The sequence below is a fragment of the Myodes glareolus genome, chromosome 2, assembly GCF_982192425.1.
Source record: "Myodes glareolus chromosome 2, mMyoGla1.1, whole genome shotgun sequence".
Lineage (NCBI taxonomy): Eukaryota > Metazoa > Chordata > Mammalia > Rodentia > Cricetidae > Myodes > Myodes glareolus.
Genome location: NC_142027.1, coordinates 123,140,698 through 123,166,062, shown reverse-complemented (window position 1 = coordinate 123,166,062; position 25,365 = coordinate 123,140,698). Strand labels below are relative to the sequence as shown.

Sequence of the window (25,365 nt, the reverse complement as noted above, 5' to 3'; positions counted from 1 at the left end):
ACCACCACCTGGCATCAGCTTGTTTTTTAAGATACATTTTTATTATTTTTTCATTATGTATATAGATGTGTTCTTGGGTGCATATTTTTCATCCTGTGTATGTATTGTACACGTGAGTGGAAATGCCTTTAGGGTGCAGAAGAAAGTGCTCTCAACCCTGACACATTGTTTCTAGCCCCCCTGGATTTTCTTTTTTTTTTTTTAAAGATGGGTTTCACACTATAGCACAAGTTGACCTTAAACTCTCCCAGCAATTCTTTGGGATTACAGATATGAGTCATCATACCCAGATCTGAATTAATAAATTGTATGGGACCTCTACATATTTATGGAAGTTGGAAAGATTCTTGGGGATGTACTGCTTAATGTTTTTATTTTTGGATGGTGGTGGTACTTGTGGTTGACCTCGTGGCTTGACCCTGCTAAGCAAATACTTCACCAATGTGATAACATCCTCACCCTTCTTTCTTTTTAATGTAAGACCATATTCTCTGCATTGCTCCTGAACTTGCCCAGGGAGCCTTAAATTTGTCATTTCACTCCATGTCCGGAGGAGGAGAGACGAAGGAAGGTATCACCAAGTTCCGCTGAATTCCATCACTGACAACAGAGAACAAAGAGCCCGAGGTCTGGGGTGCTCCATCATGGGCACAGTCAGGTCATGAGAAAGTGTCACTTTCTACTTTGCCCAACAAAATGTTCTCAGTCTACAGAGAAAACAGGTAGTGACGCCTTCCCTGTTTCTAAAGCCAAGAACACTTGCGCTTATCTGGGACCTTGGGTGTGTTTCTTTCCTGGAGCGAAGGGGGCTGTGTAGCTGACCGTCAGCCCTGATAGATATTTACCTAGGCCCTGAAGCGAAACTGCTGGGTAATCCTGGGCAACAAATAAAATTCCCGGATGATTGGCCGTGCGGTAGTGGCATACGTCTTTAATCCCAGCACTCGGGAGGCAGACGCAGGTGGATTTCTGAGAGTTCGAGGCCAGCCTGGTCTACAGAACGAATTCCAGGGCAGCCAAGGCTGCACAGAAAACCCTGTCTCAAAAAACAAAACAAAACCAAAAATTCCCTGGATAGTCTATGATCCCATCTATAAAATAGGCCGGTGATCTGGGCTGTAATTTTGGGTTCTGAGTTTACCCACTGACCCAGTTTTAGGAGTTGTACCCAGAGTTTACATATTGGAAGAACATACTGTTTGCTGCAAGCCTTTGCGATGTAGGAATTCGAATGAACGAGCCAAACTGAAAGTGGACGTCAAGGCGGTGGAGACGACAAACTTCGGAACGCTTTGAGCAGCCCAAAAGCATAGAGAGGTCGACAGGTCAAAGGTCTGGTTTCCGGCCAAGTCTACCGCAAACCGGAAGTTCCTGTTCAGGTCCACCCCTAAGCCTGGTTCTCCAACTGGAGATTGAAAAGCCCGAGGCGGAGCTTCAATCAGAAGAAGGAGGAGCTTAAGGCCCCTCCCTTCCAATAACAGCCGATGAGTCTTTCTAGCTCATCCAATCCGTGCAACGAGGTGATCAAATTTAAAGCCCTCACTCCCACCTTCCCGAAGGCCGTGCCTGCGGAGAGGCGGGGAGAAGGGCGGGCCTTAGCCTCGAGTACCCCAATCACAGCGACCAGCCCGCGAAAGGGCGGGAGGCCTCACCAATCAACACCCGCGGCCGCGCACTGGCAGAGCAGTTGGCTACGGTTGTTGCAACTTTTTTCGAAAGCTGGGTTTCCCGGGAGATTCCAGGTGGTGACAGAGTCGGGCCATGGCCAGAGGTATTTGCTAGGGTGGCCTGCGCAAGGGGTCTGCCTGGCGGCAACCCGCACTGCAGGGAGCGCTCGGCGCAGGAGCGGCCGCTCGCAGCCATCCACCTAAGGTGGAGCGTGGGGACCCCGAAGGACACGGGACCCTGCGTGCTCCCGGAGACCGTTCCCACAGTCGGACTGCGCTGTCCCTGCCGGACGAGTGGGCGCCTGTGGTTCAGCCGGTCTCCCCAGAGCTGATGTATCCCTATGTCAAAGCTCTTTGGAAACTTGAGCGCAGCGCCCCTCTAGGGAACGGTTGTTATTGATGTCTCGAGCCTGGCTGACGGCGGAGGTGACCCAGAAGCAGGGCGCAGATTGCTGACTGGTATCTCACGCAGTGCGTTCCCCTGAGTCAGCTCTGCACCACGGGGTCAGGTTGGGTCCCAGAGGTCCGTTTCGGGGTGAATCGGGTTCCCCTAGTGTTTGGCGGAGCAGCTCTTTACCCCTAAGCTGGGTAGTACCTCAGCCCACATGGGATGGCGTAGGTGGACTCGTGAGGCCGCGCGAGGCAAGTCCATCTTTTAGAATATAATTCGCTAGCAGGACGAAAGCGGCTGGTCATTTCTAGCCGCTCTGTCACACACGAAAGAACCAAAAACTTGAGCGTTACTGTAGTGTTTTTTTGTTGTTGTTGTTTTCTAAGTTGGAGTATTGCGTTTTTATTGAAATGTCATGACCTAACGTGTTAGTGGGAATTTCCCTTAATGCAATGTGCTCTGTATAGCAATAATCATAGATTAAGTCTCCACTCACTAAGGGAATATTTATTGGTCCCTTTGCATGCTCTGAACCTTATTGCATCATTTATTCTCCCAGCATTCTTCTATGGTCTTTGGGGACAAGACTTCCTAACCAGAAAAGAGGCATAGTGAACCACGTTAAAGTGTTTCATAGCCCAGTTAGCAGAGAAAATGAACACTAGTCTCATCCTTACCCCTTCCTCCCTAGCACTTTTTCGTGTTTCTTACTTTGAGACAGAGCCACACTATGTAACCCCGACTGAAATGGAACTTGGTATATAGACCAAGTTGCCATCCACCTTGCAGAGATCCTCTTGCTTTGTCCCTCAAGTTCTGGAATTACAGGTATACACCACCATGCCCAGTTGCTTTTTTTTTTAAAATTTATTTTATTCCATGTACATTGGTGTGAGGGTGTCAGATCCCCTGGAACCTGGAGACAGTTGTGAACTGCCATGTGGGTGCTGGGAATCGAACTCAGGAAGAACAGTGCTCTTAACTGCTGGACCACTTCTCCAGCTCGTCCAAGTCCGGTTTCACACTACATTATTCTTGGGGAAAAAATAAGCATCTAAAAATATATTTAAATTGTCTGACTAGCTTAGCTTATGATTCCCTACTTCACTTTTGCTATTACCACGAAACTTTTTTTAAACTTTTAAGACTATTATTTTTCTTTCATATGTATGGGTGTTTTGTCTGCATGTGTGTCTGTGCACCATGTGTGCCTAGTGAACACAGAGGCCAGGATAGGGTGTCATATCCCCTTGAAACTGGAGCTACAGAAGGTTGTGAACAGACATGTGGGTGCTGGGCATCATACCTGAGTCCTCTGGAAGGGCAGCCAGTGCTCTTAACCAGTGAGCCATCTTTCTACACTATCACAGAAAACCATTTTGATCTCCAAGGGCACAGTACACAGTAAAAAAAAAGTAGTGTGTGAGTGCCAGTAAAACTTGATTCGATTGAGCTGTGTATAGGGTGGCAAAAGCCTTTAATTCCAGCACTTCAGAGGCAGAGGCAAGTGGATCTCTGAGTTTGAGGCCAGCCTGGTCAATAAAGCAAGTTCCAAGACTTCTAGGGCTACGAAAAGAAAAAAAAAAAAACCCTCGTCTCAAAAAACTAAACCGACAACAATAGAAACCACGGTTTAATTAAATTATAGAAAGAAAAGTATTGTGAAATATGGGAATAAAGTTACCACAGAGAATTTTTTTTTTTTTCGAGACAGGGTTTCTCAGTAGCTTTGAAGCCTGTCCTGGAACTAGATCTTGTAGGTCAGGCTGACCTCCTAGAGATCCACCTGTTTCTGCCTCCCAAGTGCTAGGATTAAAGGCAAGCACCACCATCGCCCAGTGAGAAACCCTGTCTTGAAAAAACAGAAGAAAAAGACATATGGGAATAATTATTATTGAAATCCAAACCTTTTATTTTCTCAGTTAATCTTTATAATTATTTCATCTAGTTCTTCAGTGGTCAGAGGTGAAGTATAAAGTCACCGACTTTTGCCATGCTGTGTCTTTGTTCTGCTGTTACCTCCCTTTCTTAGCCAAAGCTAAGGGGCAAAGTTGTCCAACTTCTGCCAAGTAAGGTTTATGACCTTCATCAGTAGCTATGTGCTCGTTGACTTAATTACTCGTGTGTGTGTGTGTGTGTGTGTGTGTGTGTGTTATTGATTGGAACCTAGGGCCTCATACTTGCTATGCGAGCACTCTTCCACTGTCTTATCTTCTCCCAACTCCTTTTTTATTTATTCATCTTTTTTGAGACAGCGTCTTGCTGTATAGCCCAGGCTGGCCTGGAACTCACTGTGCAAACCAGGCTGGCCTCAAACTCACAGAGATCTGGCTGCCTCTGCCTTTGGAGTGCTGAAATAAGAATGTGTACCTACCGTACCTAGTCCAAGTCTATTTTTGGTTTTGATTTTAGACAGTGTCTCACTATCTGAGTCTGGCTGGCCTCAGACTGGCCTAGAATTCAGGCAATCCTCCTGCCTCAGCTTCTCAAGTATCTGAGTGTTAGTCGGGGCACTGCTTGGCCTGGTGAATCGGCATTACTCCGATAAATTATTGGATTAGACGTTAAGAGTTATAGATCCCACCTCCTTTAGGGTACGTCTAATGCAAAGACCAGACTTTCCTCCTGAAAGTCACTTCGGGAGGTTGTTTTTGTGATACTGGAGATGAAACACAGGGCCTGGTGCATGCTAAGTCAGCACCGTTCCACCGCTCTTCATCCTTGTTCCCTAGCAAGTCCACCCTTGACCGGTGTGGTGATTCACACCTACAGCCCCAGAAGTTTGGACGCTGAAGCTGGAGAATTGCTGAGCATTGGAGGCCAGCCTAGGCCACAGTGTGAGACTCCCCCCCCCCACACACGCAAAAGAGGAGGCAGAGGAAAGAATAGAAAGATGTTCTTGTCACCTTGAGAGGCCTGCTGTCTCATTTGAAGAAACTGCTCACATGCCCGGTAGCTTCTCTCTGACTTTGAAGAGTGTCTTGGTTTGGGTTGTTAGTCTATTTGTTGTTCCAGCGCAGATATACTGTTTCAGTTTGGTTTGGTGTAGGGACTACGGGAGGGAGCCACGATGTGCTCTATTTTGAGGAAAGTCAGCTCCTCTACTTCTCTCCATCTCTTCTGCCCTTTTCACATTGTTCTCCTCTCTCCCACCTTCATGATCTCCACACAAGTCTCACCCTCACCTCTCAGCAGCTAAACAATACACGTTACTTTTTTTTTTTCCAAGGCTGGGTTTCCCTGTGTACCTTTGGCTGTCCTGTAACTCACTTTGTAGACTAGGCTAGCCTCAAACTCACAGAGATTCCCCCTGCCTCTGCCCCCCTCATCCCGAGTTTGGGATTAAAGGCGTTCGCCACCACACCGACAAGAATACAGATTTTTTTTACCACGTGACTTTTACTTCCCCTATTCTCCCGTTGCTCCTGGGAGTAACTCCACAATAGTCACTATGGTCTACAAGGCCCCTTTCACACAGCCCCCACCCCGACCTCATGACCCTCCAGCTGTGTTTATGTTCACAGTGTACATGGGCTGGAACAAAGTGGGTATTCAGTAAATGTTCAGTAGATGGATTTTTATGTTGGCATTTGAATTCAAGAGAAGCAGTACCATTCTTTATGGTAAAATGTAATACATAGCAGAAGTGGGTTCAGGTCCCATTTTGTCCTTGTCATAGGCAAGTCAGTTACCTGCTCTGAGCCTGTTTGAATAGGTGTAAAAGAGGAGTAATAGTGTAATAATAATCAGAAGGTTTTTTAAGAATAATTTATTTAATTTTGTTTTATGTGCATTGGTGTGAAGATATCAGATACCCTGGAACTGGAGTTACAATTGTGAGCTGCCATGTGGGTGCTGGGAATTGAACCCCAGGCCTCTGGAAGAATACCCAGTGCTCTTAACCACTGAGCCATCTCTCCAGCCCATAATAAGAAGTTTTAATTGAGTGATGTCATATTAAAGGTTCTGACACACTGCGAACACTCAAACTATGTTAGCTCTTGATGATGTTGTCAGGTTATAGTTCGGAAAGATCCTAGGCAACAGTAGAGCTTGTGTTTCTGTCTGGTTGTTTTCTTTTATAGCCCAGAGAGGCTTCAGACTTGCAACCCCTGCCTCAGCTTTCCAAGTGGAGACTGGAGGCTCGATCCTCCATATCTAGTTCAAATGGGATAGTTCATGCTGTTTGTTTGTTATTATTTGTAGAACTTTGGGTTTAACCTAGGGCTTTTTGTGTGCTAGGCATGTATTTTACCACTGAGCCCTATCCTTAGCTCTGTTTGTTGATAGGATATTTGTTATATACAGGTGCAGGGAAAGGGCGGCCTCTATACCAAATAATTTTCATAGCTATCCATGCCCTGCTTCTGAGGGCTGACACGCAACAATAGCATGGGGGATGGAATTAAAGTAGCAACTGAGCTGGAAGGGTTGATACTCCAAATTATAAATCTTGTTTGACCTCAGATGGGGAGGCACTTCCATGTGGTGTAACTTGGGTGTCCGAGAGTCACTTTGGACTCTTTTCTACTTCTGAATAGTTTCCATTATTCTAGTGTGGTAGGCTCGACAGAGGGATGGGAATTAGAGAGTGATTAATTAAAGCAAGCTGATCTGGTGTGAATGTTCTGAGAATGACTTATCCTGTAATCTTTCTCAGTTTAGGCCTTTTAATCTGAGATAACGTGAGGAGGTGACCCTGAACAGCCCATTTATTGTAGACTTTGGAAGATCCCTCGTGGGTTTAGCTACCAAGACATAGAAGGCCAGACTTCGAAAGTCACTTAGCAGTTGTTGTAATGCTCTTGTAAGGAGCTGGGTACCTTCAAGTGTCTTGTTTGCCTCTGACTTTGCACAAATACAGCGAATCTTTGGCTGTGAGCCTGCATGCCCTAACACAGGCACAGCACAAGGCAGTAAGCTAAGCTTACAGTCACCAGAGTGCCTGGAACCCTGGCTGCCTAGGCATTTTTCTTACAGGGAGGGCCGCAGGAACACAAGGTGAGTGACCTACTAAAACTTCTGTTATTCCTCGGTTTCTTCATCTGTAACCGTCAGTTGTGGCCATGAGTGCAGTCTCTCTGATCCGTTGACCAAGGCTGGAAACTAGGTTGAAAGAAGTTGGCCAGGTTCCTCGCTTCTCTGAGCCTCAGTTTCCCCATCTTTAGGAAAAGAGATAATAACGGTGTCTGTCTTCCACGGGTTGTTCTGAGGAATGAACAAGATATGGCAGAAGCAGCATCCCAGCAAACTTATCAAGGCCAGGCAGAGCTCTCTGGCTCCTCTGGGTCTCCTACCGGCCACAGTCAGACGCCAGTTAGGACTAAGGCCCCATCACTTCCTGGTTCTGTCTCCCTGCCCCTCCCCCCCCCCCCGCCCGATACTGCCCACCTAACACCGGGATGCCCACAGGGTGGACGCCCGGGCTCGCGTGAGCATCCCACGCATGCCGACGCGGCCCGGCGGTGGGATCGGGGAGCCGTGCAGTCTCGGCGCCGAGTGGCCGGGGGCGCGCGCGCGAGGGGCCGCGCCGAGCCGGGATTGGCCGCCACGCGCCCTCGCGCCCGCCCCGCAGGCGCCTGGCAGCGCCGCCCCTGCCCGCGCCGTCCCCGGCCTCGCTCCGGGCCCCGGCTGCGGCGCGCGCGGGCGCCCGGCCTGCTGAGGGCCATGGGCGAAGCGGGCGCCGTAGGGCGCCGCCGGCCCTTCCCCGGGGCGCCGCGGCGGCGCTGGTGGCGGCGGCAGCAGCAGCAGCAGCGGCGGCGGCAGCGCTGGTGGCCGGGCCGCGGCGAGGGCGAGGGCGCCGGCCGCGCCGCCATGGGCCTAGCCGGGCTGCAGGTGGGTGTGTCGGGCCGGGGCGCGCCGGGTGGGGCGGGCGCAGGGGGCCCTTCCGGGCCGGGTGGGAGGGCGTCGCGGCGAGGGCCCCGGGACGGCGCAGCCGGGCCCCCTGCCTGCGGGCTCAGAGACATGGCTGCGGCGGGCCCCGCGGTCCCGCTGCCCGCGCCGCCGCGCCCTGAGCGCCCCTCCCCCGCTTCCCCCGGGTCCCCCCTCTCCAGGCAGGAAGATGTGCAAGCCCCGCGCGGTGGAGGCGGCAGCGGCGGTGGCGGCGGCGACGGCCCCGGGCCCGGAGATGGTGGAGCAGAGGGGCCCAGGGAGGCCCCGCAGCGACGGGGTAAGCAGGCTCCCTCCCCGCTCTGAGCAGCGCGCCAACCGGGCCCGGGCCTCGCGCACGTGGGCGCAGCGGGGGGTGCCCCCCATCGGCGCCCGAAAGTGGGATCGGCGTGGGGCAGCTTCCTTATCTGCTGCCTGGCCAAGAGTAGCGCCCCGCTTCACCGTGGCCCTGGCAAGTGGCTGACCTCGTAAAGTTTGTGGCCTTGTGGCGTATTCAGTCCCTCCCGAGACCTGGGGTCCCGGGAGGTGGCTGCCTTCCCAAGGGCGTAGGGGACCTGCTTGCGTCCCTTAAGAGTCACCAGAGTGTCTGATGTGTTTAGTGGCTTAGCAGGCAGCCAGGCCCTGCATTGTTTCTGGGAGAGCCCTCCTCCTGTGTGGTCTCTCCGAGGAGAGGCTCCACACCCAAAGACAACAACGCAGAAGTGACCTGTACCGACCCTCCCCCCCTGAGACTGCCCGGTGTTAGCAGCCAAGGTGCGGTTTGCAGTGGAGTGACCGCCCTAAATGCGCTGGCCCAGAGCCTGAGCTCTCATTGGCCTTCCCCATCACTCAGCCACAGTACTGGGAGGTGCTGAGCTGCAGTGACTTGAGATGGGCCAGGCCTGCCGCAGAAGGTTCAGGCAGTACACAAGCCCTCCCAGCTGGCCTCAGCCCCAAGTGGCTAATCAGGTTCCCTTAGGCCTGTTTCTGTGCTAGTGACTGACTCCATAGCCCGGGGAGTTAACCCCTGACTCAGCCCAGCCCTTCAGATCCAGAGTCTGGTTTTCCCTGGGTCATTCTGACCTCCCTGCTGCTGGTAGGTTCACTCTTTTCTTAAACGGACTGGAGCTTTATGTACTGTCTTGTCTTCTGATGGCCAGACCTCCTTAGGTACCAGGTTTAGAGAGTACATGTGTTCAGAAACCTGGGACTGGGGGCTTCACAATCTGCCGGAGCTCTCCTGAGAGAGCTCTCCTGGGGCTGACATCTCTGGTTTGGCCTGTCCGGGAGCAGTGGTGACATCTGTCTTCTGTGTTCTTATTTCCCCGTCTTCCCTTCAGATGCGGTGAGATTGTCTCTGTTTTCAAGCTCTTTCAGAGTATGTGTTTGTCTTTCAGGAGAACGTGTTTGTGGGGCAGTCAAAGATCTATGCCTACATGAGTCCAAACAAGTGCTCTGGAATGCGTTCCCCTCTTCAGGAAGAGAACTCAGTTGCACATCACGAGGTCAAATGCCAGGGGAAGCCATTAGCTGGAATCTACAGGAAGCGAGAAGGTAAGTCCTGAAATGGCCCTTTCTCTCTCACTCACACACACCCTCCCTTCTCAGGGACACACACGCACACTGCTGCACCCCTTCTCAGGGCCAGGTGTGAGGGAGATATTAACTGTGTTCCTTCTCACTGGTGAGAAGCAAACACAGGTGGAAAGAGCCGGATGTGTCAGGGTGTGTGTCCTGTGGTCTGACAGGTTTTTCCGACTTTCATAAGAGTTAGCATATCCTTCAGGCGTGTCTTGCCACATTGCAAAAATAACACACCTGGCCTCTCTGCGATTCGAGAGGCTTCTGATTGTTAAGAATGCAGGAAAAGTGAATCCAGGCTGTGCAGCGCAGGCGGCTGCAGTGTGAAGTGATCGCAGTGAATCTGCTCACTGTCCTTGTATGGCGGGCCCTGACCCCATTTCTTCAGCTTCTTTCCGTTCAGGTGTTCTGTGTTACTTTCCAAAGCAGCATGCGCTGAGTGTGAGATTTGGAGTTAGATATTTTGGGTAGGCTGGTGGCAGGGCTCAGTGGTACAACACTTACATAGGGTGTGAGACCCTGGAGTTGATCCTGCGCACTTTACAAAAAAAGAAAAAGAACAAAGAAAGGAAGACTAAACCAAGAACACGTGGTTATCGACACTTCTGTGGGAGCCACATCAGGATTGCAGTAGTCTCAAAGCCTGGCCTACAGGATGAGCCCTTGCCCACCTCACTGCCCAGAATGAATAGGGTTGGGATGCAGCTCAGTGGGATGATGCTTGCCGAGCAAGTGTGAGGCCTTCGGCTCACCTCCTAACAGGAAAGAATACTCAACTTAGACCTATGAATAAGGCGAACCCTCCAAGAATCTTGCTTTCTTCCAGATAGTCCTTTTTAAAGCTTTAGTGGCAATGCTGGGCTGCAGTGGCGCCTTTAATCCCAGCAGAGGCAGAGACAGAGGCTGGTGGATCTCCGTGAGTTCAAGGCCACTCTGGGCTACAAGGTCTAATTCCAAGGCAGCCAGGACTGTTACACAGAGAAACCTTGTTTTGGAAAACAAGACAAAACAAAACAAACCTTTAGTAGGGAGTCTGGGGCTCCTGTCCACCCCCATACCTCACTCCTTGTAGAGGAACCTTACCAGACAGCAGGGCCCCCAGGCTGTCGTCGGCTTTATAGGAGAAAGCTGTGTATTCCCTAATGGAAATGGTCAGAAGTGCTAAAGCCCGAGCTCTGACCCCGTATTTGAGCTCTATGCCTGTGGAAGGGCCTCAGCTTGAACTTTTTTCTCCACCCCCATGCACAGGGTATGTTGTCTGAGTCAGTCTCAAAATAGCTTAGATTCCGACTGTAACTGCTGCTAGAAAGGAGGAAGGAGGCTTGGGTAAACTGCAGCTCTCTGTGAGCCCCGACTGTCATATCTGTCAGTTGAGAGAAGGATTCCCGTCTCACACCTTGGGTTGTGTGTATAAGGGCTTTAGATGTCCAGCTGTCAGCTTGACCCCTCTGCCATCACCACATCTTTCTACGTCCTTGTGCCTGCAGCTATTAGGAGGGCACCAGACACCCAGGTGTGGGCGAAGGAATTTGTCTGAGGCCTTAGCCGCCTTGCATTGCTTCCTAAACAGAGCAGAGTTCATGGTAATGGGGTCTCACCAGCTGGCGTGCCGGTTCCCAGTGCTGCTAAGTGGCGGGGACTAGGGTGTGGGGGGTTTTGAGGAAGGTCAAACTTTCACCCAGTTGTGCTGTGGCAAGGCACGTGTCACAGGTGTTAACAGACACTGCATACTCCCAGGGTTACACCTTACACCTGCCTCCTGCCAAGAAGGGAGTGGACTGACCTGGATAGACTTAGGGGTTTTTGTTTTAATTGTATTTATTCAGAGTGTGTGTGTGTGTGTGTGTGTGTGTGTGTGTGTGTGTGAGAGAGAGAGAGAGAGAGAGAGAGAGAGAGAGAGAGAGAGAGAGAGAGAGAATGTAGAGGAAAACTCCCGGGAATCAGTTTTATCCTACCATGAAGGTCCTGAGACACCAAGCGCCCTAACCTGCTAAGCTGTCTCATACCCTCCCCAAAGCCCCCATCCCCAGCTTTTTTGATGCCTGTGCTGAGGATCTAAACTCAGATCCTTGTGCTGATGTGGCATTCACTTTACTAAGCCAGCTCTCCAGCTCCCTATGTCTGACTTCCTGGTGCTTGTGATGTGTTTCTTTTTTCTCTTTTGCTTATTGAGCTATAATTCAGGCATCAAAGTATATTTACTTATTTTATAGAGCTGGGGGTAGAACCCAGAGAGTCTACCACTCTACCACTAGGATACATCCTAACCCCCCGCCCATAACCCAGGCTGGCCTTAAAATTCCCATGCAGCTGAGGATGGCTTTTAAATTGTATTCTGTTTCCACCTCCCAAGTGTGCTGGGATTACAGGTGTGTGCCACCATGCAGGGTTTTACTTTTACCTTCTTAGCTATGCCCCAGCTCCGAAGTGTACAGTCGGGTGGTTTTTAGGGTCCGGAGAATTACACAGCACTGTCTAAATTCAGAACATTTTCATCGCTCCACAAAGAACGCCCCATCCCGCACAGCTCTGTGCTGCTCTGAACTCCTTTCTGGGGTCAGCCTTGCCTGTTGACTTTTCATGCAAATGAAGTCATGGGATATGTAGCCATTTTCACTCAGCATGTTTTTCATTGTATGTAGTTTGTTGTATGTAGTTTGTCCATGTTGTATGTAGTTTATATGTCAACGCTTCATGCATTTTTAAGGCTGAATCATAATCATTTCCCATTTGTAGACAGATGGCATTTCGTTTAACTATTCATCCGCTGATGGTCACTTGAGTTATTTGCTTTCCTGGCTAGTGTGCATAAGCTACCACATTTCATGTATAGATGTTTGTGTAGACGTGTGTTTTTAATCAAACTTAAGTAGATGACTGAGTGTGGGATTATGGTAATTATATGTTTATTTTTGTGAGGAAACCGCCAAACTGTTTTCCAAAATTACTGTGCCATCTCATATCTCTGGATAGTATGGATAGTATATTAGTTACTTTAAAAAGTAAATCATTAAAGCCAGGGGCACGCCTTTAATCCCAGCACTCTAGAGACAGAGGTAGGTGGAGCTCTGTGAGTTCAAGGCCAGCTAGCCTACAGAGCGAGTTCCAGGACAGGCTCCAAAGCTACAGAGAAACCCTGTCTGGGGGGGGGGGGTATCATTAGATCCATTTTTTTAAAAATAGCGTGGTTCACCAGCGCAGAGCTTGTACACTGTTCACCGTATGTCTGTTTGCTCTGCACCTCATTGCAAGATGCATTCCAGCCTGCCCAGGTACCCTCCTGAGTACCTCTGGGAGTAGGCTTCAACCTTCTTAGAAGGAACGTTTGTTTGTCTGAAGTGAGTGGGAAGAGTCTGGACGCTGTCCCGTCACTTTGCCCGTTAGTGCTAGCTAGCTCTTGCTTTGGGAATTGTGCTTATTTCCTTGGTTCTGAAGTCCAGTGTCTGAAAGCTGCTGGCTGAACATTCAGGCTGGCATTATCATCCACAGTAGTACTTCACATGATCACAGGCTATCTCCTATGTCCACATACAGAGGACCACTTTCCCTTGCCAGTGTTTCGGTCAAAACATAGACCCAAGTGCTTCTGCCTGGTTGGCGTTAGTGAACACTGGATCCAGCCACTTCGGGACACTCCCATGATGCTGTTCTTAGCCTGTCTTAGAACACATGTGGTACCAGTGCATAGAGTAAATCCCTGCCACCACCTCACCCCCTCTGCAGAGAAAAGAAATGCTGGGAATACAATCCGAAGCTCCGTGAAGTCCGATGAACAGAAGATCAAAGACGCCAGGAGAGGTCCCCTGGCACCTTTTCCAAACCAAAAATCTGAAGCAGCAGAGCCTCCAAAAACTCCACCCCCGTCATGTGATTCTACCAATACAGTGGTTGCCAAGCAGGCCCTGAAAAAACCCCTCAAGGGCAAGCAGGCCCCTCGGAAAAAGTAAGTATTCTGGTGCCTTCTCCTAACATAGAGCATTGGAGAGCATTGGTTCCTGTGGCCTGGCTCCGGTACCTGCTGTGGTTATGTAGTCCACTGCTAGGCCTCTCACCTGAGTCATCACACTTCCTGGTGTTTCCGTGTGTCTGTGGTGGGTCCAGAGGTCAAGGCCTCGCCTCCCTCCCGGTCTCTTCCCCTGGGAGGGGGAGTGATCAGTTGTCCTTGAAACTGGGTCCCACCTAGGTGGGTGAGCAGAGGAGCTGTTAGGTCCCAGTGCACAAAGGTGTTTGAGAAACACACATCGCCTCCTGGATATGAGCAGGGCAGTGGGCCTTGTGTTTATTTTCCTCCTTCCCCTCTCACCCAGGTCTCAAGGGAAAACACAGCAGAATAGAAAGCTTACAGATTTCTACCCTGTGCGAAGGAGCTCCAGGAAGAGCAAAGCTGAGCTACAGGTAGGGTCTGTTCAGCTGTAGCTGGGAGGAACATGATGGCCTATGGGTTTTGCTTAATATGTTTAGGTGGAGCCTGGGGTGTGTCTTTTGTTCTTCCCCCTAGCAGAGATCATCCTCAACTCCCTTCTGCCTTCCTGGTGGAGCAGGAGGCTTGCTTAAGATCGCTTTAGGGAACTTTGTAACCTGTACCTCATGACATAGAAAATCGATTGGCTTTTCCAGGGTGTGTTGACAGGTCTTTTAGAACCTGGAATCATGGAGGAAGTTACCTGTTCTTTCATGGGCTTCTCTTGTCTGCCATCTAGACGTTTCTAAAGAACAGTGGCTTGGAAATACTTAGACTCCGTGGTGTAGTACGTTCTTGCTATAATATGTTGGGAGAGGGACCTTTGTGGTGCCTGATAGTGGCCCAAACCACTGCTCGAGACAGAATATGCCATGCAGACATAGTTTAAGTGTGGAGTTTATTGGGGGGGGGTGACAAGAGCTGCTTGCCTGGATGGGGGGCAGATCGGGAGTAGAATTGTCTCTTAATGGTACCTTTGTACCTGTGAACAAATTAGGATCTGCTTGCCATATGCAGAGGGGTAACTGTGCCTGGTTGCCAAGGAGATGTCAGGATGCTACCAATTCTCCTGTCTGTAAAATAGAAGGGTAAAGGCCAGGCATGAAGACACACACCTAGTATTCAGGACAGAGTTTGGAGAACTCATGTAAGTTCTGATGAGAGCGGCCTGGTCTGGACAGCAAGTTCTAGGCCAGACAGGGCTACATAGCAAGACACTGCCTCAAAAAAAAAAAAAAAAAAAAGATTGTTGCCAGTGAGCTGTTAGTAAGATTAAAGAAATAGATTTGTGGGAGATAATCCAGTTTGAGGCTACATAGTAAAACTCGTTGGCTGTATAGTAAAACTGTCTTAAAGCAAAATGCACAAGTAAAATGGCTTCCTGGAGCCAGGTAGGTAATTCAGTTGGAGTCCTTGCTTAGCATGCCTCTCAAAGTCCGTGATTCCATCCCCAGCATTGTATAAACTGGAGTTGGTGGCTCTTGTCTATAATCCAGTCCAAGGACTGAGGAAGTAAAACATCAAGAGTTCAAGGCCAAGCACAGAATGGTGTGGTGTGCTTGTAATCCCAGCTCTCCAGAGGCAGAGATAGGTGGATCTCTAAGGTTGTGGCCAACCTGGTCTACGTAGTGTCTTCCTGGTAACCAGGGCTACATAGAGAAGCCCTATCTCAAAAAACAAACAACAAAAGTACAGGTCTAAGTTATTTAAAGAATTTGAGGCCAGCCTGGGCTACATAAGACTCTTTTGTACTATAATGGGTGCAAATGGCAGTTAATTCACACACACACACACACACACCCTTGTTTCCTAGTATGATCGATTTCCTAAGTATCTGTCTATTCCCAGGTGAACATCAAGTGGCCGGTAGGCAGAAAGGTAGCCAGCTCATGTGGCCCCATACGTCCAGTACCCAGTGGACAGCCTGTCAATATTTGCTGCAGTATACTATGGTCATTGTTTCTCTGTTCTGAACCCCTTGGGTATGGCCAGATGCCTCCTTGTTCCCACACAGTGATTCAGGGTCTCTCACACACACACACCCGTTTCCCTGTAGGTCTTTTTGACTTTGGAGGTTCCAGGTCATCTCCGCACAGGGAAGATAGGACTGGTCTGGGCGGTTTGATCATTTGATCTGCTGCAGAGGTCTCCACAACATCTGAGATGGCAGATACGCAGGCGGAGCCACAGAGCTCTGTCATCTTCTCTTCTTTTAATTGATGCGGCCTTATTTAAAAAAGAAACCCAAAAGAGGGGAGGGTCTGCTACTCCCACCCTCCCTCCCCATGTCCCCAATAGTTTGGCTTTATTTCTTGTCAAAGACAGTGTCTTTTGGCCAAGAATGAGCTGTTCTAACGCCCGCCAGCAGTGGGAGGCTGTGCTAGGTCACTCTCAAAGGCAGCACTGCAGAGCGAAGGTGGTGCCAGGCCACAGAGCCCAGAGCTCCTCCCAGCCAGGCAGGAGCCACAGCGGCCCCACGGGGGGCTGGGGACTGCTGGGTGGGAGCAGCTGAGGCTGTGTGCTCTTGTGCCTGGAGACAGAAGGTTGCAGAGGGACGTGTGTGACACAAGCTACCGACTTCCTGCAGTAGATAAGCTGCAGGCAGGGAAAGTGTGCCCTGTTGCTAGACCAGGAACCCGTACAAGCAAGAGCCACACTGTGCCCCTCGCTGTTTGTCTTGGCACCGCTGAAAGAGCTTCGTGCCCTGCCGTTGGCTGTAGCAGTGAAGTGACAGCTGCCCAGGACGATGTGGCTGTGACTGTTGTTGGCAGGGTCTGTGTTCTCTTGAGAAAGCTGGAGGACATAGTGGCTAGGTTTGTCAGAGGGTTTAGGCTAGACTGGGGACTGAGTTACTAGGTGGGCCAAGAGATACCATTCTTGACCAAGTGGCTAAGAGTGAAATGATCAAAATGCCAAGTTCTGGGGTACCTCATAGGGCTGAATAACAAGCTGGCCTGGCAGAGCCAGGTACAGAATTCCGAGCAGGAGAGAGGGATTTGGGCCATAGGATTTGTGCACAGAACAAACCATAGAGAGATGCTCCCAGCCCTATGGCCGGCTGGCTGCTATGTTGTGGGTGACAACCACAGCATAGCAAGAATGGTTACTGTTGCCAATGTTCTGGGTTCCATTTTGTTTCTGGTACCACCTGAGGACCATAAGCAGTCATCCTTCCTTCCTGTCCACCTTCACTCAGGACTGTTCTAACCCTACTCTGTCTGCATTCTGGCCTGCTTTATCTGTGCCTAACTTATCCGTGAGAAACTGGGGGCTAGCTTTTGAGAAACCTCAAACTCCTGGCCTACCTCTCCTCAGCTCAGCTCCTCCTGGTCATGTTCAGTCCCAACAGGAAAATCCCCAGGTGCCCACACCTCTTCAACGATCGTCCTTTCTGTGCACACTGGAGTGATTAACTGCCACAGGTGTGTCCAGCCAGAATCCACTCCCGCCTTGCCTTCTATCCCTGCTAGGGTTTCCTGCGCTGAATAGTCTCAAGCACCTACAGTCAGGAAAAAAGCATGCCAGCAGCCGGTGCTGAAGAGCAGCTCTAAGTGTCCTCGTCTCCCATGCTTGAAATCCTCCGTGCAGTCACCAGTCCTGCCAGGACGACAGAAATCAACCTTGAATACCTTTGAATTAACTTAGTGAGGTAGAGTAGCTTGGTAGAGTGTGGAGCCTAAGGCCCCTTGGTCCACAGGAGTCTGCAGTCTCTCTGAAAAGGTGTCTTGACAACTCTGGAACAAAGGAGGAAATAGGCAGATGGTTGAGGGAAAAGGTCACTCTGCCGGAAGCACAGCTGCTCAGAGGCCTAGAGGCTAAAGACCCAGCTTTCTGGAAGAGCTGCTGGCTATGTAGCTGGTGAGGAGGTGTAGATAAGGCAATGGGGGGAGGTGAGGCCTATTCCTTGTCCATAAGATACCTAGTTCTGTGCTTCCGTAAGAAAAAGTCTGGTGTGGTGACACAAGCTTTAATCTGAGCCCTCAGAAGGCAGTCCGGCAGATCTCTGAATTCAAGGTCTATAATTGAGAGACAAAGGCAGAGCTGGGCAGTGGTGGTGCACGCCTTTAATCCCAGCACTCAGGAGGCAGAGGCAGGCGGATCTCTGTGAGTTCCAGACCAGCTTGGTCTACAAGAGCTAGCTCCAGGACAGGCTCCAAAGCTACAGAGAAACCTGTCTTGAAAAAAATCTAAATAAATAAATAAAAACAACAATAATTATATTCTCAAAAGACTCCTGGTACTAGGTAAAGAATGGAGTTTGGGCTGAGCTGTAGTGGTGAATGCCTTTAATCCCAGCACTTGGGAGACAGAGGCAGGCAAATCTTTGTGAGCTCAAGGCTAACCTGGTCTGTAGAGTGAGTTCCAGCATAGCCAGGGCTATACAGAGAAATCATATTTCAAAAAAGCTTTAAAAAACAACAACAACAACGAGTACAGCCTCTGTCTGCTCCTTGTGATTCATCCATTTCTGTGTGTATTTGGTAGTGCTGGGCATTAAACCGTATGTTGAGCAGGCATCATCTCCTTAGTGCTGCACCCCTCCCCCTTTGTTCATTCTTCTTGTTTGTTTATCAAGACAGGGCTTCACTGTGTAGCCCTAGCTGTCCTGGAACTCTCTCTATAGAGTTGGGTCCATGCTGGTCCCAAACTCACAGAGATCCGCCTGCCTTTGCCTCCTGAATGCTGGGATTAAAGATGTGCCTTGCCAGATTACCCTCGGCTGGCCTAGAATTCACTATGTAACTGAGGCTGCCCTCAATTGTGTGAACGACCTGCCTCAGCCTCCTGAGCAGCTGGGATTGTGGGCGTAGGCCACTGTGTCCAGTTCATGGTGTTGGTGATTTCACATGAAGTTGGAATCCAGATTTTCCATTTACTTACTTACTTAGAGCTGGGGCATTAGTGTGCCATGGTTTGGGTGTGGTAATCAGAGAAGACAACGTTAAGGGAGTTGGCTCCACCCTTTACTGTGTGGGTTCTGGAGATAAATTCAGATGGTCAGAATTAGCAGCAAAAAGTACTATGCAGGACAAGCAGTGTGTCTATAACCTGAAGTTATAGTTTGTTCTCTGTTCCTGTTTTAGAGGTGACAGCCCATGAGCTGACCCCTGTTGCGTTAAGTAGGCAGCATTTCATGGAAGAGCACATAGGACAAAGGCACTTGCCTTATTGCTGAAAATGAGACACTAGGCAGGAGTTCACTACCCTATCCAGGGTACATCCCCAGTGGACCCCCCCCCACACACACACACACTCGGTTCCACCTCTTAATGGTTTCAGTGCCTCCCAATGGCACCACAGGACTTGGGTTTCTCACAAGAACCTTTGGGAGATGCTTGAGATCCAAACTAGCTGGGAATGGTAATGCCTACCTATTTTCCCATACTCTGGAGTATGTACTCAGGAAGATCATGAGTTCAAGGCCAGTCTGGGCTTTCAGAATGACTACCCGTCTCAGAAACCGTCTTTAAGTATAGCAAGCGATCCAGAACTGTGTCCTTCCTGTCCCAGAGAAACTAGGTGATGGATTTCTCACCGCAGATGAGTGAGGAGAGGTGTGCTCAGGGCGCTGGTCTCCCAGGTGGGCCGTAGCATGGTGAGTGAGTGCTAACACTCTTTCTGCTTCCTCTCCACCCAGTCTGAAGAAAAGAAAAAAATTGATGAACTGATTGAGAGCGGGAAGGAAGAAGGCATGAAGGTAAGGCCACAGCATCACTGCACTGTAGTGATGGACTTACTACGTAGCTCATGACTGAGACCAGCCAGAAGGCTGCCTTGGCTACACATGATCCCTGGCTGCCACAACCCTTTGAGCCACACTCAAAAGTTCTTGTGAAGCAAACGTGTCAGAAAGAGTGCACAGAGGAGTCATCCACTTGATTGTGGTGAAACATCCACGTTTTTTAAATATATATATTTTGTGTAGTTTGTCTTTTGCTTGTATGTATGTTTGTGCACCATATTCAGGCCTGATAGACACAAAAGCCAGGTGGTGGTGGCTCACACCTTTAATCCCAGCACGGGAGGCAGAGGCAGGCGGATCTCTGTGAGTTTGAGACCAACTTGGTTTACAAGAGCTAGTTCCAGGACGGGCTCCAAAGCTACAGAGAAACCCTATCGTGGGGGGGGGGGGAGTCAGAAGAAGGCATTTGATTTCTTGGAACTGGAGTTTCGTGGTCTGTCATTGTAATTTGCCATGTAGGTCCTGAGAACCCAGGTTCTGTGTAAGAATAAGTGCTCTTAATTGCTTCACTGTCTCTCAGCTCCATTTCTAAATGTAATCTTTACAAAGAATTTTTTTTCTAAGATAGATTCATTCATTCATTCATTTATTTATTGTGTATGCAGCATTCTGTCTGCAGGTCAGAAGAGGGCACCAGATCTCATTACAGATGGTTGTGAGCCCCCACGTGGTTGCTGGTAATTGAACTCAGGACCTTTGGAAGAGCAGCCAGTGCTCTTAACCCCTGGCCCATCTCTCCAGCCCAGGATCTTTTTTATATATATATACCTATGTATATCTTCCTGTTTTATGCAAATGGAATGGGATTGCAAACAGGCCAGAAGAGGGTATCAGATCTCTTGGAGCTGGAGTTAGAGCTGGTGTAAGTTGTCCAGTGTGGTGGCAACTGAACTGGATCCTCTGCGAGAACAACAAGTGCTCTTGAGTGTTGAGCCATCTCTCCAGGCCTTGAAAGAACTTTTTGGTTTATTTGTTGTGTTTTAGACAGGTTCTCTCACTATGTAGCCTCTGCCTCCAAAGTTCTGGGATTAAAGGCGAGCACCACTATGCATGGCCCTGGGTGAGAAAGATGCAGTGGGGTAGTAGCAGAAGCTGTCATCCCAGCTTTTTAGGAGGCTGAGGTAGCATAGTCTTAAGATCATAAGATCAAGTCTTGTCTAAGCCACGGAGTCCATTCAGTACAAAAAGGGGGCTTGGAATGTAGCTCGGTGATAGAAAGCTTGTCAGGCATAGGCAGAGCCTGTGTTCAGTCCTTGCACTCATTCTCTAAAGAAAGAACACAGCAAGCAAACGATAAAGAGAAGTGTATTCCAAACTGTTACCCATGGCGAGATCAAAGGCACTTGCTTTTCTCCTGGTGGATCTTTTTTCTGTTGGTGCTGGGGACTGGACACAGCCCTCTGCATGCTAAGCATGTGCCAAATCAAAGCCACACACAGACTCTTGGTATGTTCTGTACACATGTGGTTTGGGTGAGGGGACTACCTACGCCAGGGTGTTGAGGCAGATGTGTCTGGCCTAGAAGCCACCTATAAAATTCTCGACTTAGTCCTGGGCCCCGTGAACAGCCATCCCTCCTGTGTTTCCATTTGGAACAAGTGTGAGGAAGAACACCAAAGTTATTGAATTGCAGGAGGCTCAGGACGCTGAGCCTGCTCCTCCCCAAAAAGCAGAGAATCTTATGGACTAGAACCCCTAACACCACCATTTTCTAGCTTTGTGATCTTGAACATGTGACTGCCGTTCTAAGCCTCAGTTTTCTCATCTGCCAAATAGTGTTTACTCACTTAGCAGATTTCATCTGGGAGCCTAACATGGACTGTACTTTGTTTTTTGTTTGTTTGTTTTGTTTTGTTTTTCTCAGCATTGAAGTTTTTATTCATGTGAATTGTTAAAAATGGGCACCTATACCAGTGTCAAATGAGGGCAGGAGAGGAAGGCAGCGTAGACAAGGAGAAGGAATTCCCTTCTACTGGTAATAAAGCTCCAGGTTCATCACATCATGGATTTCATAATCTTCCAGAGACACGTGGCCCTTAAAACACTGTTACTACTTTTAGAACAGTCTTATCCCACCGGGTACCCGCTGGGCCGAAAGTCCCACTGGCATCATAGACGTTGCACATGGATTGCACTTTGTAGAGTCTTGTTTACATGGTGGGATGGGAAGAGCCTTAACTAGACCTGGTACTTTAGTAAAAGCCATGCCGTGGTGCACACCTTTAATCCCAGCACTCGGAAGGGAGAGGCAGGTGGATCTCTGAGTTCGGGGCCAGCCTGGTCCCAGGAGCTAGTTCCAGGACAGCCAGGGCTACACAGAGAAACCCTGTCTCGAAAAACTAAGAAAAAAAGCCATTAAGCTATTGCACGGTGAATCGGTTTTTTTGATTGATTGGTTGATTTTATCAGACAGAGTTTCTCTGTGCAGCTTTGGAGCCTTGGTCCTCAAACTCACAGAAATCCATCTACCTGCTTCTGCCCCCTGAGTTCTGGGATTAAAGGTGTTGTGTACAACCACCTGGCTAGTGAGTAGGTTTTATTTTTTTATTTTATTTATTTTATTTTTGTTTTTTCAAGACAAGACAAGAGAGGCCTGGCTGTCCTGGAACTCGCTCTGTGGACTAAGCTGGCCTTGAACTCAGATCTGTCTGCCTCTGCCTCCCAAGTGCTGGGATTAAAGGCGTGCGTCACCACTGTCCGGTGTGGGTTTTATTTTTATTGAGTCCCTTCCGATAAAGTTTTTTTTTTTTTTAATGTAGTCTAATCCCCCTGGAAGACACCATGCTTGGTGACATCTCTCACATTTATGAACTCATGATGTCTTGTCACCTTCTGACAGATTGATCTCATTGATGGAAAAGGCCGGGGTGTAATTGCCACCAAGCAGTTCTCCCGGGGAGACTTTGTGGTAGAATACCATGGGGACCTCATTGAGATCACCGATGCCAAGAAGCGGGAGGCTCTGTATGCACAAGACCCCTCCACAGGCTGCTACATGTACTATTTTCAATATCTGAGCAAAACCTACTGGTGAGTACCCTGTGAGTGAGCAGTGTGGACAGGCAGAGAGCTGGGTGCCCTGGATTCTTCCCGAGTCTCCATCAGTTTCCTTGCTTGTTACCATTAGATCAGGGCTCAAACTCATCAGCCTCCTGCCGTAGCTTCCTGCGCACTAGGATTGCAAGCTTGAAGAGCCATGTCCAGTGAGATCAGCTGCTTTCGATTGCAGCTGTCCTCAAGCAGGAGGGGACTTATCCCCTAGAAAACTGCTCAGCAGCTCCCAGGGCCTCTCTCCCTCTGGGCATTTGCCTCAGCAGCTCACCAAGATGGTAGTTGTTCCTTCCTGGCTGAGGTCAGGGGAGCTGGTTTTTATCCATTTATATATTTTGAAACACTACAGTTAACTTAGCTCCATAGAGAGTTCTTTGGGTCTGTCTCCAAGCTCTCCAAAGTAGCCTTTGGGGTTAAACTGTCTTCCCCCAAGTGCAGCTGCCAGTCGACACCCACTAGTCATAGGGGACAAGATCCCAGCAGGTTAAAGGTCTCTGTATCAGTGTAATCCCTTTGCTCTCCCACCACACCAGCGTGGATGCCACTCGAGAAACTAATCGCCTGGGAAGGCTGATCAATCATAGTAAGTGTGGGAATTGCCAGACCAAACTGCATGACATCGATGGCGTGCCTCACCTCATCCTCATCGCCTCCCGCGACATTGCAGCTGGGGAAGAGCTCCTGTACGACTATGGTGACCGCAGCAAGGCCTCCATTGAGGCCTATCCTTGGCTGAAGCATTAACCATGTGGCCTCCCTGCCTCCCTGCCACCCTGCCTCCTTCTTCAAAGGACAAAGTGCCCTCAAAGGGAAATGATGTTTGTTTTTTTTTTTACACACACTCTTAGCTAATTACTTCAGATGTTTTTAAAAAGTCTATTAAAGATGCCTTTTCATGTAGTATTTAAATATCTGTTACAGGTTTCCAAGGTGGACTTGAACAGATGGCCTTATATTACCAAAACTTTTATATTCTCGTTGTTTTTGTACCTTTTTGCATACAATTGAGCGTTTGTGCTTCCCGCGCAGTCGAGGACTCGGCCGGCACAGGTGTAGAGAATGGAGTGGAACGTGAACTAGGAAGCTGGGCTCTGCCCAAGATGAAAGCCAGGACTCCCCCGCACCCCACGTCCAAGGACAGGCGGGTGTGAGGGTGCTGCCACCCCCCCACGCACAGCCTGGACGGGATGTCTCCAAGCTCTTGTTCTCCTCAGCGTCTTGACAGGCGTACACATTGACGTGTGTGAATATTTTTTAGCAAAAGTTTTGCAGTAAGCTCGTCTTCCCCTCTGCTTTCTCCAAAGCTTACTGAGCCCGGGGCTCGGAAGCCCGGCCGGGAACAGACCTCTTCCACAGGCTTTTGGCTTTTCCAGGCACCTCGAAGCATCAGGGTGGGCAGTCAGACTAGAGGCAGGCCGGAAAAAGCACTGTTCTCCTGCCCCAGCGGGGCAGGTCTCCTGAAACTGCATTAATTCTTTATAGAAATGTGAACACTGAATTTATTTTAAAAAAAAATAATAAAACAAAACGTTTTAAAAAAATTTAAAAAATGGAAAAAAAACCACAGAAAACAACTTATATGTATATAGGTTTTGAAAGGAGTGAAATGACTGTTTTCTTCTGGGTCTTTTTTTTTTTTTTTTTTAAGCTTTTTGGCTTGGCTGGATGGTTTGTGTAGAGAAGATTTAAGATGGTACTCTTCTAATCAAAAGTAAGATTTTTGTAGTGGGACCAGAAATTACTAAGTCCATATACACCTACCCACCCCTCCACCTGCAACCCTGATTCTGCTGCATGGAAAGTTCTCTACCTGCTGCCAAGGCAGGACCCCTGGAAGCATCAGATATGTGTGGCACTAGGGTGCCTGGCAGCCAGAGAATCATTATGATCGTTCTTAACCTGTGATAGCAGAAGTAGGTGGTTTCCTTCCATCTTGGGGCTGGGGCTCTGGAGCTAGGTATGAGAACTCACCCTTGTCCCCAACACCTCCCCCCTTCCCCCGGCCTCTTGCTGGTGCTACCTAAGAAAGTCTTCCCCACACCCCTTGCTGGTCCGGTCAGTGGTCAGACTTGGAGGAGGATCCGACAGGAGGGTGTAACTGTGAGATAAAATGTCTTGGTTGTACCTGTTTGTGGCTTAGCTTTGTATTTAAATAGCAAACGAAAAAAGGAAATAAACTTGAAAATTATTTGTCATCATAAAAATAAAGCAAAAAGAATTAAAATATTTATTGCCAGGCAACGCCATCTATGTGTTCTGTTTTATGAGGGTAAGATGGACTAAAATGGGTGGGATGCAGGTGGCTCAGCCTGTAAAGGTTTGTGCCACCAAAGCCTGATTGCTTGAGTTTGGTCTCTGGGACCCATACACATGGAAGAAGAGAACCAATCCCCATAAGTACTATTCTGAACTTTACACCTACTGTGGCATATAAATAAATTTAGAAAAGATGGTGGGAGCCGGGCGGTGGTGGCATATGCCTTTAATCCTAGCACTCAGGAGGCAGAGGCGGGTGGATCTCTGTGAGTTCGAGGCCAGCCTGGTCTACAAGAGCTAGTTCCAGGACAGGCTCCAAAGAAACCCCGTCTCAAAAAACCAAAAAATAAAAAAGGGATCTAACTTGATGCTGAGACACAAATTGGGGTTTGTCCTGGGTAGTCAGAATTCAAGTATGTTTTTTAGAATTGGGTTCCTGAGTCACCTTTCTAAAATGGTTCCTGGGAGTTTGGTGATATATATGGTAGCTCTGGGTAATGACTAGCATGTGGCAAATGCCCTAAATGGTAGCTAGTAGGACTGCCTTGTTTTGAGACATGTCCAAGCTGCCCGTGAACTGATACTTAATCCTCTTATCTCCCTAGTGCTGGTCACAGGTGTGCATCCCCATACAGGCTCCGTTGTCATTTCAAATTCAGTACATTTGACTGTTCCCCAAGACACAGTTCCACTGTGTGATATCCCTGGACATACATCTGCAACTCAACATTCGCCCGCCTCTACCTCTGAGGATACTAGGATTAAAGGCATACACCACCATTCCTGGCTGTAGGTTTGACTCTTAAAATAGATTTCATAAGCATCACCTGGTACCTCCTAGAGCTGC

At 49.1% G+C, this 25,365-nt stretch overlaps 1 protein-coding gene and 1 long non-coding RNA gene across 6 annotated transcripts; one reads left to right on the top strand and one right to left on the bottom strand.

Moving 5' to 3' along the window:
- The first annotated feature begins 1,642 nt into the window (after window positions 1-1,642).
- Window positions 1,643-24,503, top strand: Kmt5a (lysine methyltransferase 5A). Of its 5 annotated transcripts, none has more exons than XM_085678935.2 (8): window positions 1,753-1,771; window positions 8,112-8,227; window positions 9,324-9,480; window positions 13,231-13,450; window positions 13,815-13,902; window positions 19,107-19,166; window positions 22,051-22,241; window positions 22,796-24,503. In XM_085678935.2, the coding sequence occupies exons 1-8, from the start codon at window positions 1,762-1,764 to the stop codon at window positions 23,004-23,006; spliced, it is 1,053 nt and encodes a 350-aa protein (XP_085535061.1). In that variant the 5' UTR covers window positions 1,753-1,761; the 3' UTR covers window positions 23,007-24,503. The 5 variants fall into 5 exon arrangements, with proteins under 5 accessions (XP_048303180.1, XP_085535061.1, XP_085535053.1 ...); XM_085678940.2 differs by lacking the exon at window positions 1,753-1,771 and adding an exon at window positions 7,723-7,893; XM_048447223.3 differs by lacking the exon at window positions 8,112-8,227 and having other exon boundaries at window positions 1,643-1,771.
- Window positions 6,753-8,712, bottom strand: LOC146895392 (uncharacterized). The gene is made up of 2 exons (XR_014998044.2): window positions 8,412-8,712; window positions 6,753-7,220 (listed from the first exon to the last, which is right to left on the bottom strand). It is a non-coding gene; the product is annotated as an uncharacterized LOC146895392 (long non-coding RNA).
- Window positions 24,504-25,365: the final 862 nt, after the last annotated feature.